The following is a 15,143-nucleotide window of genomic DNA, read 5'->3' on the forward strand; positions in this document are numbered from 1 at the left end:
ATGATTAATTTTTGTGATAGAATTGAAATAGAATTTTATATATAAAAAAGTGTGATAATTGAATTTATAACGTAACATATGCAATTTTATTCTTTGAGAATTAGAAATTATATATCCAGTCATACTAACTAAATATAATATAAATATATATAATTTTATCTCTCAACAATATAAATATATTGGTATCTGGTATATGCGTTGTTATTCCAAATTATAACCACTAAAATGATAATTTTCGTATATAATTATGTAATTCATAATAATCATAACAAAAACGACAATAGCTCAACGAACTCAACAGTTGAGTGAGCGCTCGCTGCTATTGATGTATTCTTCCAGATCTAAAATGCTAATTGGATGATCTAAAATAATACACCAATAACAGTGAGCACTCAACGGTTGGTCCGCCGAACGCAAACAATAACACATAGTGTTACATAACAGTTACAATGTTGAGTGTGAATTATATCATAAATGTTATGTTATTTTTAGTTGATATCTACTGAGTGTAGACAATTCTAACATTTCATTATTGGAACTATAAATATCTCTTTTAATGAAAAACATCCAGCCCTGAATCTTCAACAGTATTTTATCAATGATTATTTATCTAATCGCATAATCGTTATATTTAAAGCATGTTATGTCCAAATATAATTATAAAATCTCACAGAATAAAAAAAGGAATGCTTGATAAAACTTTATTTCGCACAGGCTCGTGTATCTCACATTTTTTTCATTTTTTTTTAAATATAATTTATTTTATAAAAATTAAGTACACAAAAAATGATAGCATACATGTACAGAAATATATAAATAATCGTTATTTTTTTCGTAATCATTATCCTCAGGCAAGATGTAAGGCACATATATTCATTCATGTCGCTTGAGTATTATCCTAATATTTACAATGTATATTTTCACTAGCTTCATTGTGTTAATTCACAGATTGTGAATTGCAATATTTTCGTAAGCCAAATGCTTAAACAATTTATTAGAAAAGTTTTGTACACTCGTATTTACAATTTTTGTCTTTTGCTGCCATACACTAATATTAATTATCAAAATATAATTTTATCATATTCTTTTCCTGCTCACCATATATTATAACGGTTTTTCTCAAAATAACGTTTTATATACATATACAATTTTGATAACAAATCACCGTCAGAGATATCATGACGTATAATATTGCATTGATCATGAATAACATATAATAGTAAAAGTAAATTATTTGATCTTTCTTTTGCAGCTAGGAAAACACTTATAAAAATAACAGGCATACACACCAAGATAATGTTAACAATATATGACTCAAAAAACCACATTACGCCTTAATTATTTTATAAAAAAGGATATTACTAGTAAGTCTCTATTCGTAAAATAACACTACCTTATTTTCAACATTCGCGAATAGTTAATGTAACTATACGTATTGTGTATCTTTAAATTATGTACTTAAGGCCCAGTTGCACCAACATTACTTTAATTTTAAACGAGGCTTAAAAGTCTCTTTGTCCCTGTCTCTTTTCGGTTTTAAAATGAGATAGAGAAAGTTTTAAATTTCGCTTAAAATCAAAAGTAACGTTGGTACAACCGGGTGTTAGAAATACATAAACTTTTAGTACAAAATTTTTAAAAAATATAATTCGCTTATGAAAGTGTGTAAAGGGATAGAAACCACAAAAAGGGATAAAAAAAATTACTAAACAATATTAGTCAACGCTCACTAGTTCACGATCGTCAAGTAGATGTGTAACAGTTAAGTCAGTTACTTCGCAGGTACATTAATTTAATTTCACATCTTCACTCACGGACAAGGGTATCAATAAAATTCTTATAAAAAGAAAGAGAAAGATAAAGAATATGTTATAGGATGCAGACAGATCATTTTTACTTTCTAACGATGCACTATAAAATGGGACTATTTCTGAAATACTATCTTCGTATCGATAAACAGAAGACTTGAAAAGAAGTATCTGTTTATATATAATACTATATTCGATAATCATTACATTGAGTTATATTGAATATAAAAAATACATCATACTTGCCGAGAAATCTACGACGTCGCAGATCTTTTCCCATGCAAGTTGCGTGAAATAAATCCCAATCTACAGTAGCGAATACATTTGAGCATATCTACTTAAGACACCCTGTAAATGTCTTGCAACAGTCTCATCGTTGCGATAATAGCTGAACGTTAATACAGTCTATAAGTTATATTTTTCAATGAGATAACGTATCGACAAGTCCTTACGTTTCTTCCCGCGAAATAAAATTCATTAATATATTCGTGGGTTCGATCAACGGTGTAAACGTCCGTCTTCGAGGATGCGGGTCAGGTCGGGTCTTACCGTCTATAAAACAGAGATATAGCTGCAATCATTCTCACAAACGTTGTTCGATAGGTAGCGGCCCTTGACGTAGAGACGACGGCTCGCTATGTGACGTGACGTTTACGTCAGACCCAGCTGCGTCGCCGTTGTTATGGCCGTTGTTGCTGCCATTGTTGTTTTGGCCGTTTAGAAACGACGTCATTTCCATCGATGATTGTTGTCCGCTCTGGATTTAGAAACATGCGTGTTCGTTCGCTTCTTTTTTCAGATCTAGAGCGTGTAAGTGGTAACGTGCGTGTGTCGCGTTCGGAAAAACAAAAGAAAAGCGGCTCCAGAGAGAGTGCAGAGAGCGAGTAGAATTAAAGAGCAGCGCGCGACCAATGCTAAAACTAGAAAAGACTAGTCTCCTTAATATATCGGGCAATTTAATGTCGGATTTACACTTATTAGACGAGAGCAGAAGTCAATGTCAATACTGAAAGATCTTACTTAAAATAAATGCAAAACTAATTCAATTGTTAAAGCGACAGAATTTTTATGTATGTGTTTAACGTGTACTTTTCCGCGCTCGTCTAGAATCGTACTGACCTCCGGAAGGAAAGTAAATGACTGATTAAAGTTAGCAACAAGTCGAGTATGTCGCACCCAAAGCGAGCGCAGCTATAGAATTAAAAGCTTGAAAGCGAAATTCAATGCCTTCTCATTATCGATGGATCAATGCCAAATGACTGAATTCAGTTCCGTTACTTTCTTCCAGTGAAATAAAAGTGCAAATGTTGTTACTTACAAATACTGACCTTAGGCTGCATTATATCTTCGGATGTGTCGAGGCCGGCAAGCGGATTGGATGTAATGTTAATCTTGGAGTCTGTGACTCCACCGTTTATTACTCGTCCATTTGTTATTGGTTTACCTGCTTGTAAAAAAAAAGAATATATTATCTAATATTCTTGAGACTTCCATGGGTGCTTTCTATATAACTGTTGTGTGTTTCGCAGGTTTTCTCCGTGTCTAGATCCATTCTTGGAATGCCAACATTTCGTGAGCCTTACAGTTCAGTATCAAGCTGCTCCTCGCCCTGATGAAGTGGACTGCAAGACTCACGAAACGTTGGCATTCCAAGAATGGATCTAGACACGGAGAAAACCCGCGAAACACACAACAGTTATATAGTATGTTATCTACATTCAAGATTATGAAAGAATTCCGTTTTATCAATTTTTTTCTTCAAAACACATACCTTCACTTTGCGATTCCTGACTTTGCTTATACTTGGCTCTTTTGTACAGGAATCTCGCTGCGAAAGCGAGAGCGACCAGAATGACCGATGCTCCAAATACTCCACCGATTATGGCGTGTATACTAACATTCTTGTTATTCTCGTTCGGTCTCAATTTATTTTCCGCTACGACTTGCTGAACTGGATGCTCAACAACGAGTTTTTCAGTTTTATGTCGCAATATTTGAGAAAATTCCGATGCCGCATCTACAGAAAAGCTTTGAATTTTGAATTCATATGGAGTATCGGGTAGTAAGTGAGAAATGGTCATGTTGGAAGCATCCTTTCCCTCGACAGTGGTTTTCAAATATTCACCGGCTGAGGTGGAAGCCCGATGATATATATAAAACCCATCGATTTTTGCTGATCTGTTGGGATTCTGCCAAAGCAACAACATCTCATGTGGCCCTAACGCTTCAATTCTAGTCAATAGAGGTATTGGCATTTTAGTGCTCTCAATACCGGTATCTCTATGGAGATGAAAACGTACGGAATTCTTACTCAACTTGTTGTCGTTATTTGAGTATACCGCAGCGATTCTAAATCGATAGGTATGTTCAGTCTGCAAGTCGGTCACTTCGAAGGACCGCACATGATTCGGTATCTCAGAGTTGGCAGTCATCCACTTCGTCTGTTTACCACTTATCTTCGAGCCTATTTCTCGATACTGAACTTTGAAAAATTGTATTGGCAGGCCCGTGTTCTTCGGTACTGTCCATCGCACCATAACGGAGATATCAGACAATCTCGTGATGATGGGCACATCGGGAGGATTCAACTCGATTTCTGCTGAAAAGAGGATAAATAATTTAATAGAGAGGAATTAATCTTTTGATTAAAATATAAAAGACAACAACAGAATTAAAATGTTATTGAAATGAAAATGTAATATATATAAAAAAAAAATTAAGAGTGTAACCACTTTTTTTTAATAATTATGTAATTCATAACAATAACAAGTTGAGTGAGAGTTCCGTACGTTTTCATCTTCATAAGGATACCAGTAATGAGAGCATTAATTTTCATGGTAGTTTTTTGCTTGTATGTTAAGGCTGTGTTTAAATATACCGTCGGTACAGTTCATGTTATATATATATATATATATATATATATATATATATATATATATATCATAAATTTTTAGTACTGACAATGTCCGAACACGGTCAAACTAATTAGAGCTCATATATCGAAGCGGTAGAATTATCCACCAAAGGCTACACCATTGAGTCAATGGTGGGCGGTAAACGTAGGGAAGGCATCGTTCGGAGGAAAAGTGATAAAAACAACTAGCTTGCTCGCGCTGCTGCCTTTGGAGGCTCGCGAGCTCTGACGAGGGGCTCCGCCCCCCTGGACCCCCACGCAAAAAAGTTCGATCTTCTTGCTTTATACATGCATATTTAATATATCAATTTGGATGCTATCTGTATAATACGGAAATTGGATTCATTATGTTCACAATTAAAAAGAAAAATTAGATATAAAAAATAGCATTGAAAATAAAATTGATAATTGAAATTGCGCTACAATTTTTTAATTTTTCTCTGTTTATGTAATTTTGTATTCAATTAAAAATCTCGGTCCAAAAGTTAATCGTCAAATAAAGCCATACTATGTTAAAATTAATCACATAAAAAGCACAATTAAAATTAAAACCCCATTCAATTTTAATCTTAATAAAAATTATGAGTTTTGCAATTCTTCATAAAAGAAAATCGTGCTGAAGGAACTTAATCGATGATATTTCAGCCAAACGATAAAATTGATAAAATGATAAAATTTGATAAAATGATAACGAAATGATAATACAAAACAAATAATTACCTCCGTCTCCCTTTTTCTTTGCTTCTTTATTTTTGTTACGTCTACCACCGCCCCTAGTATGCTTATGTCTTGACACAGTCCCGTAGTTCGGTTTCGATTCGGCCTTGCCGCCGACAATATGCTCTTGTGGTTGAACTTGCAACAGGTTGTATCCTGAATGCGATCCGTAGTCATTGCTGGCGACGCACTGAACGATCCCGGCGTGCTTCTTCTCGACCTCAGATATAAGAAGAGTAGAGGCTGTCATCTCCTGTGTCTCACTAGGCATCAAGGACTCTCCGTTGATAAGCCATTCGACGATTGGTTGCGGCTCGCCTGTTACGTTACACGAGAGCTGCAATTTTCCGCCTTCGTGGAATTTGCACGCGCTTGGCTGTCTCGTGACCCTCGGTGGTTCCACCACTCTTAAAATGATCGCCGATTTTATCTGTCGGACATCATAGCTCCACACACAATCATATTCCCCGCGATCGGATGGTTGAACATGGACCAATGTCAAACCGCTGGACGATTTCACAGACTTCGATGGTAAAGAACCGCCTAGGCGACTCCAGGTAACGTGTGGCACAGGGTAACCAGCGCCGAAACACTCCAGCGTTACGTTTTTACCACGCGTAACTACATATTCCGTTTGCGATAGCTTGGTAAGATACGGCGGTTGGAAAGTCAAGTTCGCGTGTACCGTCAAGATGATCTTATGATTGCTCGTCAATGTTACTGTCGTTATGTAATTGTTAACGCTACAGTAGTATGATCCACTGTCCGCCAATCTGACATCCTTGATGACCATGGTTTTGCCATTCACTAAATTTGCATCCTTGATGAGCATGTCGTTTTTGTAAAATTGTACTATGGCTTCCGGTTCGGAATATGGTACAGGACATGTAATAGGCACGGTGTTACCCTCCGCCACCTCGATATAGACATCGTTTTTATCGGAGAACTCCTGTATCGTCGCGAGCGTTAGTCTCGCTGGATCCGACACTAATCCACTGCTACCTGCGAAGAAATTTAAAAAAGTATATACAAATCTCTTGGTGTAGAAACCAAGATCTCTCTCGTAAATAACACAATCTTGATACTTGTGTTAAGTAAAAAACAAAGTATAGTTAAATAAAATAAGACAAAAAATTTTTAAGGCTTCCACAAAAATTTTCTATATAGGAGCTATGCGTTTTGCGGGTCTCCCTGTCCAAATCTATTATCAGAATGCTAATGAATATTGTAATTCACTTTATCAGGGCGAAGAGTATCTGTAGCAAACGCATAGCTTCTGCAGATAAAAAATAGATTACAGATTAAATAAAGTAAAATATTAATTTTTAGGCTCACCAAAGAACGCAATACAACGGTAATCTCCGGCCTTTAATACGTTATCAAAGGAAACAATGAGCCGAGATGTTTTACCACCAGTATTGCTATAGGTATCAGACGATAGTGTCCATTTGTTTGAACCCAGAGGCCTGTGATGCCAAGCGAAACGTTCCGCGGGGATGTTGAGACTACACTCAAAGTTTACGTCATCATATAACGGAACTGCTAGAGGTTGAGGGTGTCGAGTAAAGGACATATTCATCTCAGGAATCTTGTCGTTCTCTGTTATCAAAAGCATCATTATTATCCTCCTTCACACAGTGCTCGGAGTATATTTATGTAACACCGTTCTAAGAAACTTACCGCATGTATATGCGATCGGACTGTAAAGCAGGATAATGATGCCACATAAATAGGAGATAGATGTCATCTTGACACATTCTGCAAACACGAAAGAAGACAGTGCCATTACGTTAACCAGGCATTTTGCGTTATGCTAGTTGTTTTTCCGGTCCTTCGTCCGCGGGAAAGCAAATATGCGGCTCGCGCAGTGTCGGCAAAGATCTACTAAAATTAATACTGAGCAAGCACACCGTTTAAGTTTAGAACGCTCGAGTTCACGAGAAAATAGAACGTATTTTTCATCCTAGAGGCACGAAACGATAATTTATCTTGTAGTAATTTAATATTTTAAGCCCTAAATACGGCAACAGCAATAACGATAGAAATAACGATAGAAACAGAAGAATCCAACATTCGGAAATGCATATGTTAATGCATACAGGAACACAGAATAGGGCAATGATAATTTCTGGTGAGGTGAAATTCTGTATCTATCGCCTTATAGCTTACCATTCAGATTTTTCATTTTGTTTATATAGGTACACTATAATCTCTCTCTCTTGAAGCAGATGAGAGAATATGCTACAATCTAAACGCGATCAGATTGATTGCAGGCCTTTTATTTCTTTCGCGGCATTGCGCAACGAGACGCGATAATTATATATCGCTTATTTCTGTACTCTATTCCTATCGCTGTTGCCTTGTGTAAAGGCCTTGTCTAAGGCTTTACACTGTTAAATCTATAGAGTTAAATTTAATCTAATGTTAGTCACCATTGCTCCTACTAAATATATCGTTATTTTTTACCAAAACGATAATTAAATTTTGCTTGACTATATCGTGACACTATATCGTCAAACTGTAGTGTCAAATATAATCATTGTTTTACTATAAAATTGAATAGGAGTGCAATTCATATTAAGTGAAATTTTCCCCCATAGATTTAACAATGTACAATACAATAAAATATAATAAAACAATATAATAAACAATATAACAATATAATAAAATACAATAAACAATATAATAAAATACAACACACGTTTATCATTCTGAAGTTAGGAAAGCGCATAATAATTGTCTACAAAAATAAAGCATACGTAAGAACATACTGCTTCATAAACACGTTTTCTCGTTGCAATGTTTACAATCCTTATAATGTAATAATTAAAAAAAAATTATTTGTAATAATTAAAAAAATTATATGTAATAATTAAAAAAAATTATTGATGAAACTTTATAAAAGGGAAAGAAGAAAAAAGAAAATAAGTTCAGCGATTGGAAGAATCAGCAAAAGAACGACTCTTATGCGAATCATAATGATGAATGATATCGAGCAATGAAATGTAACGAGTTTTTATTTGCGTGTAATGATAATGAGAAAAAGGGAATCGGTGGTGAGGCTGGATGACGCGTGGCTGTCTAGAAAATATCCATATACGGCGTCGAAAGCTGCCGTTCATTGCGCGAACCGTTTTACACCCACGGTGCTCTCTCGCGCGAGGCCATCAGAAAAGCATACACTCGCACGCAGCACGCCCGCGATGGCGAAGAACGACGGTAATAATTCTTTTTCGTCGAGCTATATAGCGCTATGATATGCTGCTATGCGCGTAGGTATATCCATTCACATCACGGATCGCGACGTCGTACTACGCACCCACACGCTTACCTTAATGTATCTGAAATTATCGCGTTGACTTTTCCCAATGGCAGAAAAATCTGGTGAACGAGAGTGCGCCTCGATTCCGGAGACGATATTAAGATATTTGATGAACGAAGGATATTTCCTTCGAATCCGTGATTAAAATGCACAATAACTATTATTTAATTAGTTCAGTCTTTTTCATTTTTTCAGCACTAATATAATATTAAACACACCAAGTGATTAATATGTAATTGACGTGTCTCTTTGATTCAATTTAATAGAAGACTTCAGAATACTAATTTTGAATCTTTAATTAAATAGCTATCTGGTGTGCGTGAAAATAGAAATTGACGCCGATTGAGAAAAAATTATTAACATATTAATCTCATTTAGAAATTCTTTTTTAGTCTGTTGCTAAAAATAGTAAAATATAGTAATTAAAGAGCTTTGAGTATTCATTTCTAGCGTTATATAATGTAATTTTATGAAAATTTTTAAATTGTACACAATATCCCCACGTTCCTTTTGTTTGTATACTTCAATACGTAGGAAGAGAAATCAGATAAAGTAAAGTAAACGAATGAGGGAGAAAGAAATAAAGCAGGATAACGAGAAATTTAAGTATACCTCAAATCTCAAATTTATCATTTCGAATGAGTATAAACTTGAGAAAGAAAAACAGAGAAAGATAGAAAGATAAGAGAAAAAAGAGGGTAATGAGGGAAGAAAGGAAAAAGGAAGAAGACAATTTGAATGTATGCTGGTAGATCGGCGGGACGGCAGCCCGCTGTGTTTTATGTACGAAAGAGACTCTTAACTTCTGGTTAAATGGTAACATAAATGGCGGCGGTATGTAACAGGTGAGAAGGGCCCGCAAAGAGGTTGGTTTCCGATGTTACCTCTCGTAAAAATAAAGAAGCCGAATTCCAAAGCAGTGGTTGTCCACTCCGCGCCCCTCTTGGCACGTATATATGACGTACCAACGCGAGACGCGTGCACGCACCGATGGGTTTGCACGCGCAATCGGGACTCGTAATTGCACCTAATCCGTCCGATGCGCGCCTTCGTATTAACGATGACTTAATCGTCGCGGTGCGTTGAACAGACCGGCAGTATGTCGCGTACGCTGCAAAATTTACGAAGCATAACAGAGAAGAGAAAATATTACGATTATATATAGAGATTAATTTAGAAAAAGAAAAATAATCGCAGACAATGACTGCGTTTAAGAGAAAAAAAAAATAAACAGTTTAATAAGCACTTTGTATTTATTGAATTATATTTTTAGATCTGGAGGAAAATAGTTCTGTCTCAATTTAGATCTAAAAGTATAATCCAATCAGCGCAAAGCGTTCATTAAGCCGCTTTTTCTACTACAGCCATTAGTTAGCAATTAAAATACGTTACTAGTAAATGTATTTCTTAAATATCGAGTGATTGCTTAATCTCGGATATCATAATCGGAAATTCATAAATATCGTGAAAGATTTTTACGTAGGCCTTCAATCGACACGAGTCAAATTGTCTTAATTGTTATATCTTGAATATTATTAATAATATTCAATTCGACGTGATTTATGGAAGCGAGAAGAGATGACCGAGACTCGTCGATCAAAAATAATTCTTTAGTTCTGTGAAAACCGCCAAAAAATTTGACACTTCGAGAGATCTTTCACCCTGAAAATGCTCTGATCCTCACGACGGGCTCCTTCCTGTTCTACACGGAATGCCGTGGCCGTGCCATAAATGACTATCCGTGTCATTAGTATTCCAGTGAAGGACCGTCTCTCGCGGTGCGTTTATGGGATCGTGGATCAGGGATCGCGATCACGACGGCGGCAAGGACGGGTTCTCTGCCTCGTTAACAAGTGAGGAGCAGCTCTGAAAGTGAGAAAGGGAATTTTGGAGCAAGTGGGGAAATGCATTAGTTTACCACTGTATTAGATTACCATTTAAGAGATGTAAAAGTAACTCACGTTTCTCCAAGATTTTCGAAGAAGTTGATAGAGCTTCTAGCTCGTGCTGATTCAGACAGATCGTATCTCCCATAACACTCGTGGATCTTTCGATTCAACAATCATCCGATCAAAAAGTGTTGACTTTGCATTTTTACCTGAGAACGATGCGCGGTCGAGCGAGAGAGAACGAGTTTACGATAAAGTTGGCGAATCCGAATTTCATCTCCACGTCCCTCATTTGTCTCGCAGTGCACTTAATGGAATCGAGAGAAGACGGCGAGAATCGCCGTCGAAAACAGGTGAGATTAATAAGAATAAAAAGAAAGGACGCCGAGGGATGTTTCGGAGCGAATGCTGTACGCTGGCAGAGCCAGATGATAACGAATGAGAGGTCTTCCTTTCAGTTACTCCCGTACTCTCCTGCGTGATATCTTGATTCCCCTTCATCCTACAACGCCTGAATACACTTGTTTCGTCGGATCTCTTTTACACACTTCCTATCTGCGTTTCCTCGGCACCTGTTTCTCTCTTTTTTTTCCCTTCCTTCTTTCTTCGCTCTTTCGATATGCGCAAATCTTGCTCCAAGCTCGGAGAGGCTACAAAAGCAAACCGCTTAAGAAAGATGGATTTGAAATCCTTCTTCACATATACGTGAATTAAATTTCGCGATTAAATCATCATTACTTCCCTTCTTGTTCTCTTCCGTATTACGTTTCTAGGATGTGTGAAGAGACAGAATTCAAGATTTTAAGGTAATATTCATTAGCCCGGATCTACAATAAATTTTTAAGCTCTAAGCCATAAGAAATGGACGAATAATGATTAATTATTCTCCTCACATTCGATTGTAATTGGTGAATTTCTTATGGCTTAAAGCTTAAAACATCCATTGTAGATCCGGATTTATCCGTTCTAATTTTAAGATTCTCTTAAGTAATAAATAGATTAAGATTTTCTTAAGATACTAATACAACTGATTGGCTTATGATATCTTAAAACTGTACTTAAGCAATCTCAAATATAAGAATCGAATATCGGTCTCAGATTCGATTTCACCAATGTAAAATTAATCTCAGTTCAATTTACTCTTTTATCTTTTTCTAATTGTCAGAATTTCTAATTTCAGCATTTCTAATTCTGAGAATTAGAAGAAGATAAATAGCAAGTTAAACCGAGATTGAAGTTAATCATCAAGTCTTACATTGGTGAAACCGGGTCTTATAGAAGGAGACTAAACAATATGTGCGAATGAAGTTAATTCGACGCGGAAGAAAACGCTCTCAGGGCCCGTCTCTCCCAACCGTATCTCTTCCACACTTCTCTTCGCTTCTTTTCTCCTTCTCCCTCCGAGGTTGCGCACCTCGTCTCGCATGTAGTCAATGCAAATAGAACGAGCGTGTGTACCCACTCTAAATACCGAGAGCGTAATGCAATGCGGACGGGAAGATCCGGATCTGGTGTCCGGGCTGTATAATTCTCTCCCGTGGAAACGGAAATCTCCGAGCGTGGTGATCCGGTGTTGGTGGTCCCTTTCCGGATACGGAGCGATCAAAACGATCGGACGCGAGCGGTTTCGAGCGGAGGACCGACCGGGTTCACGATCGCGCGATCGATCGATCCGCACCGGAGTCGAGATCATCCGTCTGGAGAAAGAAAGAGAGAGAGAAAGAGGAAAGAGGGAGACACAGAGAAAGAGAGAGATAGAAAGAGAGAGAGAAAAACAGAAGCTTACCCTTTTTCTCAATCCGGCCGCACGCCGACCGAAGTCGACGCCGAAAGAGAGGATATTCTCGCGCCCCGCGCGTCGCTCGCCGACTCACGAGATGTAATTCTGGATAGATGCACCACAGACTACAGAGACGTGGCCGGTGCAGACTAGCGTACTTCTTTCTGGAGTATTCCTCTTTCACGGGACGTTGCTTTCCCGCTTCCTCCGCGTGCGCGACGACCCGGTTCACCCTCGTCTATTTCATGTTCGCGCAGTTGGCGTGAATTCAACAAACGTGACGCCAAGGCAGCGATCAAAAACGCGTTGGCAAAACGGAACGGGACGCGCTTGACGACGAAACGGACGAGACCGAAACCACGCTTACCGCTCTTGGCGGCTGCTGCTCGGCGTTCACCGGCGGCGACACTGGAATGCAGACCGACAGGTTTTGAACCGCGGCGGTGGACTCCACTCGTGGTGGAGGGATCAGGGATGCCGTCGCGCCGCGCCGACGGCGACGTGGTGGTGGTAATAGTGACGACACGGCCAGCCGGGCCAGCCTGGGCCGACTCGGCCGTCGCTCCATAATCAGCCGTAATGCTGCGACTTGCGTTCGGTTTGGACACTTTCAAAGCTTTCGATGCTTTTATGTTTGTTTTATGTCTAACGAACGATGAAGACAGAATGATGATTATGGGTGCATTTCGTTTTACGCATGATGCATCATTTATCCTTCTTGTTTACCGAATATTAAACAAGGATAAATGATGCATTATGCACATCATGCGTAAAACGGAATACATCCTATATAAGTACTCAAAGCGCGTACTGATCGTAGCTGATACAGGATCCGTTCCTTGCATAAGCTGCATCACGTTCATTATACTTTTTGAATTTGAAATGAAACAGATTAGATGTTGAAGAGAAAAAAGAAAAGAGGTGAAAAACTTCTTCAAACTTATGAACTTTCGGAGTCGCGCGGGGTTTCATTGCACTTTCTACACCTCTTCGAAAACGAGATAGAGATGTACGCGGCGTTCGCGAGAAGAAGAGAGAGATATAATTGAGTACAGTCGCCGTTTAAAAACTAGGACTTTTTTAGTCTCATTCGGATTGGTACTTGCTGTCACGTGACGCAGCGCGCGCGCTTGATTTAGTGACGTACGGATTTAAATAATAATAAATTAAAAATTAATAAAAGTAATTTGCTGCAAACATGCGAAAAAATCGATGTACATGAGATTGATGAAAAAATTACGTAATAAATTTATACATGCGCAATTACATGCAATAATTGGAATAAGCTTGATTTACTTGCGGTTTAATTTATATACATATATATGGGTCATCTAAAAAGTATCCGCGGTACTTTGTTGTAGATATATGACCATCAACACACATCTAGTGACAAAAAACCGCGGATACTTTTTAGATGATCCAATACATAGCAACATTTTCAGATTTGTTTACAACATATGTGACGCCTATCAGCTGTTAACTTTGAATAGTTTGAAGTCAGTTTGAACAAATCGCGTTTCAGAATGCAATTTAAAATTCGAAAAGCCAAATGTCGATGTATAATATTTAAGAATTTTTTTAAAATACATATACAGTTATGTATAAAGTTGTTATACTCTGAAATCTCTCTCTATTAAATAAAAAAATGTTCTACCCATATTTTTTATTATCAAACATGACTGTGATTTATGAAACTCATTTCAATTACTTCTCTGACATTAAATAAAAATTTGTTACTATTTAGGCATTTTTTTTCTTATATCGAAATCACGAATGTTTTTATTATAATATTAAAATATGATAATTTGAGTTAATTTGTTGATAAAAAAATATTTACCAATATAAATTATAATCATTCGCTTGCAATCATTTTTTTCTTCTTCCAACTCAAATTTTTTTACTGTTTTAAGCTTTTAAAAAATGTAGAAAAATTCGAAGTTACATCTCTGTTATATTACCAAACACTTTTTTAACAAAATATTTTAGCAGGGAGAACTTTGCTCTCCTTTATTTCAAAGAAATTTATGAGTGAAATTTCGTTTGTATCAAAAAAGACTTAGATTGCAAGCGTAGTATTAAGTTTATAATTTTTATTTTATGAACTTATTTTTTAGTTCTTTTTTTTGTTTCATAAATTAAAAAAAATATAAAAAGTAAATTAATTAAACCGAGATTAAAGTTAATCCACATATTTAATAAAAATAGATATTAATATAAGTTTAAAATTACAAAATCATCTTCTGTTGTAAGAATTATTAAACGATATATATATATATATATATATATATATATATATATATATGGCCTTGATCTTGAATATACCATTCGCAGAAAATTCTTTTACTTTCATCGAGCTTATAATGTTATGACAACTGAAGCTGCAATTAAATAAGCAATCTGAATGCGATCTCATGTTAACTGGCAGATAGGCGTCGCTCTCGAGATTGATTATCGTCACCCTGTCCCTTCAGCGAAACTAAATATGACACTTTTTATTTACTGTCGAGGAATGTCAGCTGTACATTTATCATCATCATTTCCCTCTCCAATGTATAAACGAATCCTGAAGTTCTCAGTCAGAGAACGAATTTCGAACGTATCCCAAGCAGAACAATAAGTCATTATGCTATCAAAATGATGTCAAAATGACTCTAAAACGATCATTAAAAGTCATTTTTCAATCATTTCTGATTCATTTTAATATCATTTTGAC

General features: G+C 36.7%; 1 protein-coding gene and 1 long non-coding RNA gene across 8 annotated transcripts; both read right to left on the bottom strand.

The window, feature by feature from the left end:
• Positions 1-730: 730 nt before the first annotated feature.
• Positions 731-11,106, bottom strand: LOC105146013 (interference hedgehog). 7 transcript variants are annotated; one of them, XM_011056004.2, is made up of 7 exons: positions 10,723-11,106; positions 7,120-7,197; positions 6,775-7,038; positions 5,443-6,441; positions 3,580-4,404; positions 3,137-3,255; positions 731-2,565 (listed from the first exon to the last, which is right to left on the bottom strand). In XM_011056004.2, the coding sequence occupies exons 1-7, from the start codon at positions 10,793-10,795 to the stop codon at positions 2,392-2,394; spliced, it is 2,532 nt and encodes an 843-aa protein (XP_011054306.1). In that variant the 5' UTR covers positions 10,796-11,106; the 3' UTR covers positions 731-2,391. The 7 variants fall into 7 exon arrangements, with proteins under 7 accessions (XP_011054306.1, XP_011054303.1, XP_011054305.2 ...); XM_011056001.2 differs by having other exon boundaries at positions 3,580-4,407; XM_011056011.2 differs by having other exon boundaries at positions 2,429-2,565; positions 3,127-3,255; positions 3,580-4,407.
• Positions 11,107-11,140: 34 nt separating this feature from the next.
• Positions 11,141-13,463, bottom strand: LOC147910959 (uncharacterized). Its single transcript, XR_015544023.1, has 3 exons — positions 12,437-13,463; positions 11,906-12,347; positions 11,141-11,300 (listed from the first exon to the last, which is right to left on the bottom strand). It is a non-coding gene; the product is annotated as an uncharacterized LOC147910959 (long non-coding RNA).
• Between the last annotated feature and the right edge of the window lie 1,680 nt (positions 13,464-15,143).

This window comes from Acromyrmex echinatior, chromosome 1 (assembly GCF_024713525.1).
Source record: "Acromyrmex echinatior isolate Ae372 chromosome 1, ASM2471352v2, whole genome shotgun sequence".
In the NCBI taxonomy this organism is placed as follows: Eukaryota; Metazoa; Arthropoda; class Insecta; order Hymenoptera; family Formicidae; genus Acromyrmex; species Acromyrmex echinatior.